The following is a 16,135-nucleotide window of genomic DNA, read 5'->3' as shown; positions in this document are numbered from 1 at the left end:
GGTTTATTTTATACTACACGCAATATTTTAGACTCCTGAATGAAATGGACGACTTGGATGTGTGCTATACAATTTTTTTAATCACGCGCAATGATAATGAGAGACTTCGTAGACCATGGTCTCGGATTGAGGAAGAAGGCGGATGCAACGTTAAGTCTTCCGCCATTGTATACATCTGTTAAAAATAGCATTCCCATAATACAGTCTGTGGTATTTTTTTTTTCTCTGTGGTGACTGTCTTTTGAGAGATGGAGTGGATGCATGATATCATAATGCGACACCCAAATTGAAACGTCAACAAAAGGCCAATAGGAGAGCAGGAGAGCATGATCGGAAATATTATGACCAATAGGGGAGCGGGATCTTATGGCGCGACATTTAAAAGAAAGCATGAAGTACATACGTAGCTTTCGCAGTATTGTATTTTTGCCTCTGGTAACCTGAAATTTCTTTCGTAACAGGAAGCAATATTTTCCCGTTTAAATGCTGTAAAATTACAGGGTCTGAACGAGGACAAGCAGGCGGAGGTTTCAGACACGCTGGGTCGTCTTAGCCCATTTTTGTTTCACAAAAAACAAGAAGTATCAAAATCAACAAGCAACACAAACTAAACCTTCCGTTTAAGGGGATCACGGCCATGCCGTGGAATGCCTTTCCAGTGTCCCACGACTCCTCTCCTTTTTAGAGGAAAGGCACCTTGATTGCAATAATTGCCGGCAGGTGTGGTGGTCACTGCCCACGAGTGTCGCCATCCATGGTGCTGACCCCTGTGGCACTCGGACGCCACAACGGTCGTTAACTGAAAATAGCGTTTGTAGATACGTTTGTAAGTAGAGGTAGCACTGTAATTGGCAATTTAGGTTTTTATCACTACAAGGGCAATCTGACAGGCTCATGTAACAACCCCAAACAATTTCCTTCCCCAACTGAATCCTCTGGGTTCAAAAGTTATGGCTATACCGTACTAACTTTGGTATAGCCACTAACTACGGCGTAGTTAGTTGTTCAAAATATTTGTCCTGGAATGATCAGGGATTAGAATTCAGAATGGATCTAATCCAATCTCTGATTTATGATTGTGGGTGCAAGATTTGGAATTGCATTTTTGTCGTTTCCAGGGTTTAACTCGGATGTCGTTCCAGCCTTACGGATTCAAGCAGTTGCAACAGATCATCATGTCCCGCTTAAATAAAGTCAAGGCCTTTGAGGAAGATGCTTTGCAGCTGGTGTCTAGAAAGGTGATGACCAACTTCAACATTCCTTATCAACAAGATTACAGTGCCTCACAATAGTTAGTACACCCCCACATTTCTGCAGATATATTTTTTCATGAGACACTGAAAAAAATGACTCTGACAAGAAAGTAGGTAATGTGAAAGTAGGTAGTGTGTAAAAAAATGTAGGTAATGTGTACATTAAGAGTTAAGAATGTTGTCTTTCTTTCTTGCACATCTGAAACACAAGAAAAATACTTTTTAAACGCAACGTGCCGTCTCGCATCGGTGCACAGACGGCTGGTCTCATTTGCTCTAAAATGCCAGTCACATGTGATCCGCTTAACATACATTTGTGACAAAAGCTATTTGACTTATGCATTTTACTCACTATTAGCATTCACTCGTCGTCCGCCAGCCATTACGAACACATCTGCAGTCATATGTAAAACATACTCAAAGATTAACATATTTTTTAACAATATTGACTGACAATACACATCACAACCATCACAAAATATAGCAATCTGCGAATATACACAGTCAAACTCTATTTATTCCTCACCTGAAACACAAAAAAAATATTTTTAAACGCAACGTCCGTCTCGCATAGCTGCACAGACGGATCATGTCTTATTTGCTCTAAAATGCGAATATTCATGCGAATACCATGCACGCCAAGTAGCGAACGCTGCCCCCTGCTGGTTCAAAACTGTCAGTACAACATTCTTTCAGGCTGAAATTTATGTGTATATTTTAGCAAAAGACAACTAAATTGAACATTTTAAACATAGGGTGAATCAATCTGTGGACACAACAAAATATTAAAATAACTAAACTTTCATGTTTAGCTTCTTCCATTTTCTAATAACTCATTCACTCCCAGCCATTTTCACCGGCGCAACCCCTTTGCTCCCGGCCGTTTTACTGGATTTTGACTGATTTTGCAAGGCCCACAGAAAATGCTGTTCTATTGCTATATAAACATGGAACCCACCAAAAGAAAGACTATACGCTCTCCTTTCAGCAGGAAAAAAAAGTTAGTTCATATCTTTTTCCATTCATTAGAAAATAGCTTAGTTTGAGCGATTTTCCAATTTCAGATGAAAAAACAGAGAAATTGAGCTTTTTGTAAAAGCATACATTTCAAGCATAACTTTGACTTTAACACAGCTATTTTTTTGCTTTTGAGACATCCCAAACATCTGAATAATGTTTTCCTTCTACAAAATAACATAAACAACAAGACAAATAGAGCTTTTGATATCAAAGTAACAATTTATATACACATAACTAAACTATTGAACTGAGAGATGACGCTGTTGTGGCCTCGGCTGTATCGGCAGACGAGGTAAATTTTTCCCTCATCACCACCTGTCTCATCAAGATAGATTTTTTAAAAAATCTTTGTTTTGTAGTGACCACTACCTCATAACAGAATTCACCTAGGTAACTTGTGTGGGGCATGTGCTTTGTGTTTTACATCGTTCTCCACATTTTCCTCACTTCTTTTCTTCTTCTCGCTTCTTACTTCTTCCAACTTACGTTTCCTATTTCTCGTCACTCATTTCCTTTCATGGTCTGATATGAGTTCTTACCAAATGCGGTACTGCCCTCCTGTGGCCAGTTTTATTGCTTTAAAATGGATTTTGAGCATTGTGCTTTGGAGCAACATTGCATCAGAACCTAGAGATGTCTCTTGTGAAAAAAAAAAAACGTAAAAGACGTATAGATACGTTTTTGGGACACTGAAACAATTAAAGATTAAACGTATTTATACGTTTTTGGGAGAAAATGAGTTAATTGCTCCAACAGTCAACTTTTTTTCACCAAGCCGCTTGGTAATTGCACCATAGCCCTTTCCAGACTTGTAGAGGTAACAATTTTGTCCCTAGTGTCTTTGGACAGCTTTTTGGTCTTGACCATGTGACAACTTTGAGTCTTACTGGTTGTATGGGGTGGACAGGTTTCCTGTCTGATTCAGGACAACACATGGAGTGGAAGTGGACTTTTAATAGGCGGACTAACAGGTCTTACAGGGTCAATTATAGCTGATAGATAGGTGTTCAAATACTTATTTGCAGCTGTATCACACAAGTAAATTGTTGAAAAAATAATGCATTGTGATTTCTGGATTTTTCTTTTTAGATTGTCTCTCACAGTGTACATGCACCTATGATGAAAATTTCAGACTCCTTCATGATTTCTAAGTGGGAGAACTTGCAAAATAGCAGCGTGTTCAAATACTGATTTTCTTCACTGTATACATAACATACATACATACATACATACATACATACATACGTTCATACATAAAATACTGTATGGCTCTCGTGGAATCACATTTTAAAATATGTTGGGTGTTTTGGTTCCCTCTGTCAAAAATGTTCCCGGCCCCTTACTTAAACCCATTTCTATCTTTACATTGTTTTCTTAAACTTCTTTTTCACATACTGTATGTATATTTTTTTTGTCTTGAATGGGACACTCCACATCTATGTTACAGGGTCTCCCTTAACCTAATTTCTAAACAGTATACTGGTTGATGTTAAAACTGATCGAGAATAAAATACAGATTCATAAGTTAGTAGTTTTTTGCATTTATTATGAAAGTATTTATCGGTTAAACCGTGAAAATTAGGAAAAAAAGCTTTGCATGTCGATTTACAGTGTGCGGCCCTTAATCTTCTGCTTACGCCCCAAAAGTTTTAAGTTAGGGGCCACTGTGCTCCTAGTAAAAAAAATGTTGGTCTGGAGCCCTGCAACTACTGTTTTTATGGCACTGCATTTTGACAGAATACAACTGTTATTATCAAAAGATCAACAAGTATGCACGCACTGACATCTAGCGGTTAGTAGTATTGTATCGGTCGCGAACGATTTGTTCTTTTTGAACGAATTGTTTGGGTGAACGAGACCGAATTAATCACCATCTGCACTGATTCGTTCTATGAAGTTGGTGCTTGTTTGCTGCGTGGGAGGGCGTTGAGCAAGCGGCAGCGTCGTCTGACATCACACACGACCAATCAGACGCCAGCCTCATCGCGGGCAGGGGAGGGAGCGGAAACAGAATCAGGGCGTCTGTCACTCACTTCCACGTGTGGCCAATGAGCAGCCAGCGTGCAGGCAGGGGGGAAAGACTGAGTTTTGTCACTTCCCGTTCAGTGATTCGGTCCTCCGGTTCCTGACCTAGCTTGCTGCTAACTTGACTTTCCAGTAATGACTATGCGGTGAACGAGTCATAAAATGAAAGGAAATGACTTTGTCACATATTTGTTAACGTGGAGCCTATCAAATGCTGCTCAAACAGACTAAAACACCACACAAATCTAGCGAGCATGGTTTAGTGTACTACTTTTCTCAACAGACTCGGGACTACCCATGACGACATACTTATAAAATTTACAGTAATTTAAAACACGGGTAGCTACGAGGCAAGCAAAAACTGAGCTGCGGTCGCGTGACGGCAGTGAAGGGGGCAGAAAACTCACTATATGGAGGCTTCATGGCAGCGACAATTACCTCATACAGTGCCTTGCAAAAGTATTCGGCCCCCTTGAATCTTGCAACCTTTCGCCACATTTCAGGCTTCAAACATAAAGATATGAAATTTAATTTTTTTGTCAAGAATCAACAATAAGTGGGACACAATCGTGAAGTGGAACAACATTTATTGGATAATTTAAACTTTTTTAACAAATAAAAAACTGAAAAGTGGGGCGTGCAATATTATTCGGCCCCTTTACTTTCAGTGCAGCAAACTCATTCCAGAAGTTCAGTGAGGATCTCTGAATGATCCAATGTTGTCCTAAATGACCGATGATGATAAATAGAATCCACCTATGTTTAATCAAGTCTCCGTATAAATGCACCTGCTCTGTGATAGTCTCAGGGTTCTGTTTAAAGTGCAGAGAGCATTATGAAAACCAAGGAACACACCAGGCAGGTCCGAGATACTGTTGTGGAAAAGTTTAAAGCCGGATTTGGATATAAAAAGATTTCCCAAGCTTTAAACATCTCAAGGAGCACTGTGCAAGCCATCATATTGAAATGGAAGGAGCATCAGACCACTGCAAATCTACCAAGACCCGGCCGTCCTTCCAAACTTTCTTCTCAAACAAGGAGAAAACTGATCAGAGATGCAGCCAAGAGGCCCATGATCACTCTGGATGAACTGCAGAGATCTACAGCTGAGGTGGGAGAGTCTGTCCATAGGACAACAATCAGTCGTACACTGCACAAATCTGGCCTTTATGGAAGAGTGGCAAGAAGAAAGCCATTTCTCAAAGATATCCATAAAAAGTCTCGTTTAAAGTTGCCACAAGCCAACTGGGAGACACACCAAACATGTGGAAGAAGGTGCTCTGGTCAGATGACACCAAAATGGAACTTTTTGGCCACAATGCAAAACGATATGTTTGGCGTAAAAGCAACACAGCTCATCACCCTGAACACACCATCCCCACTGTCAAACATGGTGGTGGCAGCATCATGGTTTGGGCCTGCTTTTCTTCAGCAGGGACAGGGAAGATGGATGCAGCCAAATACAGGAACATTCTGGAAGAAAACCTGTTGGTATCTGCACAAGACCTGAGACCGGGACGGAGATTTATTTCCAACAGGACAATGATCCAAAACATAAAGCTAAATCTACAATGGACTGGTTCAAAAATAAACGTATCCAGGTGTTAGAATGGCCAAGTCAAAGTCCAGACCTGAATCCAATCGAGAATCTGTGGAAAGAGCTGAAGACTGCTGTTCACAAACACTCTCCATCCAACCTCACTGAGCTCGAGCTGTTTTGCAAGGAAGAATGGGCAAGAATGTCAGTCTCTCGATGTGCAAAACTGATAGAAACATACCCCAAGCGAATTGCAGCTGTAATTGGAGCAAAAGGTGGCGCTACAAAGTATTAACGCAAGGGGGCCGAATAATATTGCACGCCCCACTTTTCAGTTTTTTATTTGTTAAAAAAGTTTAAATTATCCAATAAATTTTGTTCCACTTCACAATTGTGTCCCACTTGTTGTTGATTCTTGACAAAAAATTACAATTTTATATCTTTATGTTTGAAGCCTGAAATGTGGCGTAAGGTTGCAAGGTTCAAGGGGGCCGAATACTTTTGCAAGGCACTGTATTTGCACAAAAAAAAATATTTAGTATGATCACCATAATACTGATTTGCAATGAAACTGTAAATACATGCCATTTTTTCCCGAGTGTTTTATTTTTTTTCGTGTCAGAGCGTGTCAGGTGTTGGTTGGGTTGACAAATGATGTCAATCCGTCCATCATGTGCTACTCAAGCGCCCAAAAACAACGCACGTGGACACGGGAGATGTCGCAATATGTCTACATATTTCTTAACAGACTAATGAGAGTAGAAAGGCGACATCGTAAAGAGCAAACAATTATTTCTCGTCAGCATTTGACGATCTGAGATGCGGGGACGACAGGTGAGCTGGCCGGATTATTTTATTTATTAATACCAGTGCAAAAATTCAATACGATCATCTTAATACTGATTTGCAATTAACTGGCAAATATCAAAATGTAAAATTGTTTTTATTTCTGAGCAGCACATTTGACAACTAGCTATTTACACTTTAGTTTTAACAATAGTGACCAAAAATAATAGTGATGAGCATAAAAACAAAAATACAACAGAGCGAGAGGTAAATATGATGTGTTGGTCGTTCCATATTTAGAAATTAAACTTTCGATTTATTTTTATTTTCGTGACAGCAAGCATGCCGCGTTGGCTGGTAGCAGCAGCATTGTATATGTGATCAAGAACATGCTAAAGAAAGTCCGTGCGCCCCCGACCCCAAACCCCCACTACTCCCACAAAAGGAAAATGTTTAACCGTGTCCTAAATCGAAATGCAAGCACGAGCCATGACTTTGAGCCCATAGAACTAGGACAGACGACGCGGAAGTTCTCCCTCGCTTTTGCAGCAGCGGGAGGGAGGGAGACGAGGCTGTCTGTGAAAACAGAATGATATCGCCTGTCACTCATTTCCGAAACTACGCGGTCAATGAGGAGCCTGTGTGCAAGAGAGGGAGGGACCAAGCAATGTCACTTCCCGTTCAGTTATACTGCGAAGCGGGCTTTGGTGATTCGTTCGGCAACGTCAGTTCCCGTTCACTAACCGAACGATTCATTTGGGCGGGGAGGGAGATGAGGGGGGCGAACGATTCGTTGAACGATTTGTTTGAACGAATCTTTTTACTGAACGAACCGGAATGGATTCGTTTACTCAAGTGAACGACAGATCCCGTCACTAGCGGTTAGCAGAAATAACTGCAGATCAGTTGAACACATCAACTTAAATGTTTTTATTACCAGAAAGCCTTTAATGTTGAACAACATACATAACTTTCTCAATGATTTAAAGATTCCACACGAACAGAGCTCAGTTTTAGAGTTTTCACTTAAGGGTGTACTAACTTTTGTTGCCAGTGCTTTAGACATTATTGACTGTATTTGGAGGAAACAATACATTTTCACTGTTGTATAAGCTGTACACTGACTACGTTTCATTGTGTCGTCCTAAGAAAAGATGTAATTAAATATCTGCAGATATGTGAGGGACGCGCTCACTTTTGTGAGATACTGTAATTGACTCGCACTTAACTGCTATTCTCCTACTCAGGTGGCTGCTTTGTCAGGTGATGCTCGTCGGTGTTTGGATATCTGCCGCAGAGCCACGGAGCTTTGCGAGCACTCTACTGCCGAAAATAACACCACAAGATTAGTGCGAATGAATCATGTGATGGATGCACTAAATGAGACATTTTCTTCATCCTACATAACTGCTATTAAGTAAATATATGTACAGTAATGATCAATTTCCTTGATATCTGCAGATGCCATAAAACAATACATTCTTACAGGTGTGCATCAGTGCAGGAACGGCTCTTTCTCCGCGCTGTCATTGCGGAGTTTCGGCGGTTGGGCTTGGAGGAGGCAACCCTCCAGCAGGTGAATAACTTCTTTTTCACCTTATCTGATGCAACATGAGAAATGTTTCAAAACAACAAAAAAGGTTTGCACACAGATCGTTTCCCAAAAAGTACCCATTTATTTGTTTTTAACTTACATTCATCCAGGTAGGGCAATTAAGAACTCATTCAAATCTGAAATTCCTTGCTGAAAGCAGTGACCTGGCAAACCAGGTTGATTGTTGCATATATCCGCTACGAATATATTACACGTCCCAAAATTCCAGACCCTGTTCATGCGAGACCCTTCAAGAAAATATACAGCCGCTGATGGGACGATGGCTCTTCTTGTCACCTCGCGAAAATGTTTTTTCTTGTCAAAAAAAGCTTTTAATGTGTTCTTTGTGCTTTAAGTATGTTTCAGAAAAAAACATCTGAAATATACCTTACAAGAACTGCTTTGCACTCCGACATTGTATGCTTCCTGGTCGCGTAGCTCCTACCTCTTGATTGGCTAAAGTAAATAAATTCAAATATAAATCAAATGCAACAATTTTTTTAGGGTGCTAATGTGGGTTGCCTCTTAGGCTGCATTCAGAAAGCAGGTCTTAACCTTTGAGGTGCCTCCTGTTTTGTTTATTGATTCAATATACAGCTCTTGCATCATTATTTTAAAACTTGAAAATGGTAAAAGAGAAAGGCATACTGTAAATGAGAAGTCATCACTAATACCCAAAATTTTTGATGGGAGTAAATTTACTTATCTAATGCCTGACCCAGACTACCCAAATCTTTTTTTTTTAATTTGGGCTCTGATGGAAGCACACTGGCTCTAACAACACAAAAGACAATCCGACTCTCGACACTTGGTAATATCATTGATTTAGCAACTCAACCTGGTTGTAGCAGTGAATTTTGTCTCTCTTGCTCTAATCATTGGCGCGCGCAGCCTCACATCACACACACAAACAAGGACCCAAACGGAACTGCTCATAGCTGCCAGCAAAAATTGCCAATCTGTGGGCAACTAATTTATTCATCGATTAGTTGTTGCAGCCTTGCAATTTACGATTTGCATTATAGACAGACATGGCCTTGCTCCCAATTTTACTTGGCGCTAGTCCAAATAATAGCTAGTAAATTCAGGCAAGGATATTTTTGTCATTTGTCTGAGAAATTATACTGAAACTATCAGTATTTCTCTGATCATCTAGGACAGGGGTGGGCAAAATATTCCACAAAGGGTGGGTGCGGGTTTGTGTTCCAACCATCAAGAGGAAAACTTTTCACCAATCTGGTGACTGTCAGGTGCTTCTTGTTTCAGCAGAAACCTCATTGATTAAACTGCTGTGCTGGATTAGTTGGAACAAAGACCAGGACCCACTACGGCCCTTGAGGACCAAACCACTGTTCTGGGAATTTGTGTAATGTGACTTGTTGAAAGCTAGAGGAACCGGACAGAAGCTTTAGCTGTCAATAAATAGCTGCAAATATTTTGTGTACTTCCCAGGTGTTTATACAGCACCAGGCTCTGTGTCGTGTGGAGGGTCTGCAGCCAATTACTGTATCGGAGGTTCTTGCAGTCTGTCATCGCCTGGGAGCCTGCAGGTTGTTACTGCTGGAAACAAGTCGCTTGGGTATCCTGCAACGTGTCCGCCTTAATGTTAGCCAAGATGACGTTTTCTATGCCCTGAAGTCTGACTGAAGATCTTTCATTTTGTTTGCTCTCCCATTTAAGGGTAAACCTGAGCTTTTAAATCGCCTTGAAATATACTATATTTTACGTGAATAAAAATTGGTAACGTTTCACCCAAAGATTAGGAGGATTGATATATTGATCGATTGTAATGTTTTATTCTACTTCTTTGCTTGCTTGTTTCATTTTAATATTGAACAGCTTTACTTGCCTGACTTAAACATTGCTGCGGTTTTTAGTGGAATAGCAAACTTCAGTAACCCACTTAATAGGAGCCTAAACTTTTTTTATGTATTAACAGTACGAACCATTGTTTGGTCAAATAGGCTGTAACTGAATGCATGTGTCTGATATGAACAGATGTTGGAATGAAGACAGTGGGAGTATTACACTTGTCTGTCCACTAACGTGTTGTCAGTTTATCTCTACAGAGAATTCATAAACTTCATTTATTTAAGGCATTCTTTGTATCGTGTCTTACTGAATCCTTCTTGCTTCATGCAGCAATTACGTCAGCAAAGAGCGGGAGCAGCACGCAAGACTGCAGTGATGTAGCTGTTCATTAGCGTTAGCGCCTAGCGTGAACTCTGCTTTTACTTCGCTGGAGGCGGGCTTGACCACAGTCATAAAAAACTTCAATGAAGAAAAAGATAAGCCTGATAATGCTTGGTTTCTTACAGTGCACCAAATGAGCAATATTTCAGTAGTGCTTACATGGCCGAGTCGGGACAAACTGACGCACACATAAGGCTTATGTGTGTGCGTCATGCACGCACAGTGCGTAGTTATTTGTTTTGATGCTTCTGCGCATGCGGGTCAGTTTGCTCAACGCGTCTCGGACTGCAAATTAGTGCATATGCGTAATACTTGAACAGGCTCAATGGACACCGGCCGTCTGAACAGGCACATCAAAAAAACAGATATGACAAAAATCGTAATTGTGCATTAAGACCTGCAGTATGAACTTGGCCTTAGAGACATGAAATACTGTAAACCAATAGGGCTCTCGTGAGACGGGAGGAGGAACATATATTTGTAGAATTTTTCCTCAATTATATTATTGTAAGGAGACTGCAAACCACGGATGACGTCAGTTCATTCAGGCAGTGTTTTTCAACCGGTCTGCCGTGAGAGATCGTCAGGTGTGCCGCGAGAAATTATCTAATATCGCATTTATACATATACTGTAAATATTGTCCGTAACTGCAGGCCCTTGAAGGGGCCATCAGACTGCAGAGTGGTGACGTAGTGGGAAGCAAGCAAGAAGAGAATGAGAACTGCGTGAGCCGTGAGAATTGAGAGCGGAGTTAGCCAAGCCAGAGAGAGAGGCGGGCTGCAGCCAGACTCCTCTCGAGTTAGCGGTCGCATGTCGTGGATGCCACTGTTAATTTGTCTATTATTTTCCATCCTTGCCACAATAAAGTGGGAAAGTCGTCACCGACTCCTTTCTATTTCCCCATTCGAGGCTATTACAATGTTTTTTTATGTCGTCGGGCGGAGTTGTGGTAGTAAGGTAGGAAAGAGTAGGTAGAAAGTTCTCGGTCATGTGCAGGTGAGCGCAATATTTCTCGTGACGCGTTCAAAAACTAGCGGTGTTCTGTTGTTGGACTTCTGTGCTCGTCATGGATTGTCCATAACAAACACCATGTTCAGACATTGGGGTGTCCATATGTGCACGTGGCACCAGAACACCCTAGGCCGCAGTTCGATGATCGACTTTGTAATTGTGTCATCGGACTTGCGGCCGCATGTTTTGGACACCCGGGTGAAAAGAAGGGCGAAGCTGTCAACTGATCACCACCTGGTGGTGTGTTGGCTCCAGTGGCGGAGGAAGATGCTGGTCAGACCTGGCAGGCCTAAACGTATTGTGAGGGTCTGCTGGGAACGTCTGGCAGAATCCCCTGTCAGAAAGAGCTTCAACACCCACCTCCGGCAGAACTTCTCCCTTGTCTCGGGGAGGTGGGGGACATTGAGTCTGAGGGGACCATGTTCCGCACCTCCATTGTTGAGGCGGCCAATCGGAGCTGTGGCCGTAAGGTGGTTGGTGCCTGTCGTGGCGGCAATCCCGAACCCGCTGGTGGACACCAGCGGTAAGGGATGCAGTCAAGCTGAAGAAGGAGGCCTACTGGGCCTTTTTGGCCTGTGGGACTCCGAAGGCAGCTGACAGGTACCGGCTGGCCAAGCGGACTGCAGCTACGGTGGTTGCCGAGGCAAAAACTTGGACATAGGAGGAGTTTGGCGAGGCTATGGAAAACGACTTCCGAACGGCTTCGAGGAAATTCTGGTCCACCATCCGTCGTCTGCGGAGAGGAAAGCAGTGCACCATTAACACTGTATATAGTGAAGATGTGGTACTGCTGACCTAGACTCGGGGCGTCGTGAGTAGGTGGGGAGAATACTTCGAAGACCTCCTCAATTCCACCGACACGCCTTCCTTTGAGGAAGCAGGGTCTGGGGACTCAGAGGTGGGCTCGCCGATCTCTAGGGTTGAAGTCACTGAGGTGGTAGGAAAGCTCCTCGGTGGCAAGGCCCCGGGGGTCGATGAGATCCGCCCGGAGTTCCTAAAGGCTCTGAATGTTGTGGGGCTGTCGTGGCTGACACGTCTCTACAACATTGCGTGGACATCGGGGACAGTGCCTCTGGATTGGCAGACCGGGGTGGTGGTCCCCCTTTTTAAGAAGAGGGACCGGAGGGTGTGTTCCAATTATAGAGGAATCCCACTCCTCAGCTTCCCCGTTAAAGTCTATTCAGGGGTGCTGGAGAGGAGGGTCCGTCAGGAAGTCGAATCTCGGATTCAGGAGGAGCAGTGTGGTTTTCGACCGCGGAACATTGGACCAGCTCTACACCCTTGGCAGGATCCTCGAGGGGGCATGGGAGTTCGCTCAACCAGTCTACATGTGTTTTGTGGATTAGGAGAAGGCGTTCGACCGTGTGCTTAGGGGAGTCCTGTGGAGGGTGCTCTTGGAGTACGGGGTACCGAGCCCCTTGGTAAGGGCTGTTAGGTCCCTGTACGACCGATGTCAGAGTCAGGTCCGCATTGCCGGCAGTAAGTCGAATTCTTTCCCGGTGAGAATTGGACTCCACCAAGGCTGCCCTTTGTCACCGATTCTGTTCATAATTTTTATGGACAGAATTTCTAGGCGCAGCAGAAGCGTTGAGGGTTTCCGGTTTGGTGACCTCAGCATTGCATCTCTGCTTTTTGCAGATGATGTGATGCTGTTGGCTTCATCAAGCCGTGACCTACAACTCTCACTGGGGCGGTTCGCAGCCGAGTGTGAAGCAGTTGGGATGAAGATCAGCACCTCCAAATCCGAAACCATGGTCCTCAGCCGGAAAAGGGTGGCATGCCATCTCCGGGTCGCGGATGAGATCCTGCCCCAAGTGGAGGAGTTCAAGTATCTTGTTCACGAGTGAGGGTAGGAGGGAGCGGGAGATTGACAGACGGATCGGTGCAGCGTCTGCAGTGATGCAGACTCTGTACCGGTCCGTTGTGGTGAAGAAGGAGCTGAGCCAAAAGTCGAAGCGCTCGATTTACCGGTCGATCTACGTTCCTATCCTCACCTATGGTCACGAGCTGTGGGTCGTGACCGAAAGAACAAGATCCCGGATACAAGCGGCCAAAATGAGTTTCCTCCGCAGGGTGTCTGGGCTCTCCCTTAGAGATAGGGTGAGAAGCCCGGTCATCCTGGAGGGGCTTGGTGTCGAGCCGCTACTCCTCCGCGTTGAGAGGAGCCAGTTGAGGTGGCTCGGGCATCTGGTTCAGATGCCTCCTGGACGCCTCCCTGGAGAGGTGTTCCGGGCATGTCGCACCGGCGGGAGGCCCCGGGGACGACCCAGGACTCGCTGAGAGACGCTTGGCCTGGGAACGCCTTGGAATCCCGCCGGAGGAGCTGGCTGAAGTGGCTGGGGAGAGGGAAGTCTGGGCTTCCCTGCTAAAGCTGCTGTCCCCGCGACCCGACCCCGGACTAAGCGGAGGATAATGGATGGATGGCGTTCAAAAACTGCTCGGATTTCTAGCCATCAACGACCTTGTCCGCGACAATGTGGACCCCAGCACATCTACTGCACATTATTTGGTTAGACTCGTCATATGTCGATATACTCGAAAGTGTCCTTTCAATTTCATCCATATGTGACGAGCGTCAATCCTCGACCTGTGTTTTATACACATTGTCAAGGAGAGCAAAATGCCTGACGGCTAGAAATCCGAGCAGTTCTTGAACGCGACACGAGCAGCTTTCCTAAACATCATCTCCAAACGAAACATTCGTCACTCCAAAACTACTCGATGGACTATTTTGTTCGCCTTCGTGAAAACACAAACAGGCAACTTTTTTGATAAAAAACTACGAAGGTAAATGAGAAAGCCCTCAAAGCCAGTTACCTTGTTGCTGAATCCAAAAAGTCCCACACTGTGACTGAGACATTAATACTACTTGCCTGCAAAGCCATTGTCTGTGAGATGCTTGGCCCTGGTGTGGTTAAAGACATTGCTCAAGTCTCAAGTCAAGCCCCTGTCTGATAATTCTGAGCTTTTCAAGCCTCACTGCTAAAAAAAATAAATAAAAACAGAAAGACAGAGCTGTTGAAGAATAAGGATATCGACTTTGTGTTCATCTAAACAGGCTCAAGTTTCACACTGATTAAGTATACATACTGAGAAATTATTTTATAATTAAATTAGGGCTGTCAAAATTATCGCGTTAACGGGCGTTAATTAATTTTTTTAATTAATCACGTTAAAATATTTGACGCAATTAACGCACCCGCTGGCATATTGCCTCAAACATTACAATGAGGCCGTTTATGGACATTAAGAGTGAAGAGAATGCCACCGGCCGCTTGGGGGCAGCACCGTTCCATACTCATGTTATGTCTTCTAAACGTGGGAGAATTAGTAGTTGTGAGACGTTTATGCTGTATTCACAATGCAATGCAAATTGCTATTTGTGCTCCACACATATTTCGGTAAGTTTTCTTTCTTTTAGTGGCAATTATGTGTCTCTTGTTTTATTTTGGGTAAGATATGTTCAGATACAGTGGTGAGAACAAGTATTTGATACACTGCCAATGGGCTTTGGCGAGTGAGAACAAGTATTTGATACACTTTTGGCAGTGTATCAAATACTTGTTCTCCCCACTGTATATGTTATACAGTAAAGGCGAGTGGACACAGGCGCGCCGTTTATTGGCATAAGCTTCTCCTTCACAACAAACATAAGTATCGTTTAGTGAAAGCACAACACATAATATTCCTATCTCTCAAAAAAAAATAATGTTCTCAAAAAGAAAAGCACTTCAGTCTATAGTAATGAGGCCCTATTCTGACACACAGTTAAACAACAATGCTAAATAAACTGGCATTCCATATCAATTTAGCTATGCAAAATACACGTAAAACTTCTCACTCTATTTTTATTCTTATTATTATTATATTAACTCTACTTTTGATTGAAAATTTTACAAATTTTATTAAAACGAAAACATGAGGGGTTTTAATATAAAATTACTATAACTTGTAACTATAACATTTATCGTTTAAGAACTACAAGTCTTTCTATCCGTGGATCACTTTAACAGAAAGAATGTTAATAATGCCATTTGTGGATTTATTGTTACAATAAACAAATACAGTACTGATGTACAGTATGTTTTATGTATATATCCGTCGTGTGTCTTTCCATTCCAACAATAATTTACATAAAAACATGGCATATTTTAGAGATGGTTTGAATTGCGATTAATTGCGATTAATTACGATTAATTCATTTTTAAGCTGTAATTAACTCGATTAAAAAATTTAATCGTTTGACAGCCCTAAATTAAATATACTGTACAGAAAATAATTTTGGAATATTTTTGGTTTGTGGTGTGCCGCGAGATTTTTTCCAATGTAAAAACGTGCCGTCAATCAAAAAAGGTTGAAAAACACTGCATTAAGGCATGTGAGAAGCTGGTTGCAAGTCAGTTTGCTGCGTGACGGAAATATTGCAACCTAAAAGTTCTATAAATTAAAACAATGAGGTGGTTCCTCATGATACGACCACAATCTGTCCCATTGTGAATTTGTCCGTATCAACTTATAGGCCGTCAGGTCACCTACCTTTTCGTTCAGTTTCGCTCCACTACCAGGGGCACTAAATATTGTTTTCTTCATAAAATAGATTTATTAGTTCTAAGTAAGAATCCGTGGAGTTCACCCTCTGAAAACGTGCCAATTTTTTTATCTCGGTGGTGAAACCCCGGGAGTATTTTGCGTTGAGGCGCATTGATCTCTGGTGT

At 42.6% G+C, this 16,135-nt stretch overlaps 1 protein-coding gene across 2 annotated transcripts in view; it reads left to right on the top strand.

The window, feature by feature from the left end:
• Positions 1 to 10,306, top strand: part of orc1 (origin recognition complex, subunit 1) — a 97,579-nt gene extending 87,273 nt beyond the window's left edge. For both annotated transcript variants that reach the window (XM_057841265.1, XM_057841264.1), the window contains 4 exons: positions 1,119 to 1,238; positions 7,869 to 8,038; positions 8,110 to 8,197; positions 9,668 to 10,306. In XM_057841265.1, coding sequence (XP_057697248.1) covers positions 1,119 to 1,238; positions 7,869 to 8,038; positions 8,110 to 8,197; positions 9,668 to 9,862 — 573 coding nt within the window. In that variant the 3' untranslated portion in view covers positions 9,863 to 10,306. The remainder of the gene's footprint in view (positions 1 to 1,118; positions 1,239 to 7,868; positions 8,039 to 8,109; positions 8,198 to 9,667) is intronic.
• The last annotated feature ends 5,829 nt before the right edge of the window (positions 10,307 to 16,135 follow it).

This window comes from Corythoichthys intestinalis, chromosome 7 (genome assembly GCF_030265065.1).
Source record: "Corythoichthys intestinalis isolate RoL2023-P3 chromosome 7, ASM3026506v1, whole genome shotgun sequence".
NCBI lineage: Eukaryota > Metazoa > Chordata > Actinopteri > Syngnathiformes > Syngnathidae > Corythoichthys > Corythoichthys intestinalis.
This window is presented reverse-complemented; position numbering and strand designations above follow the sequence as displayed.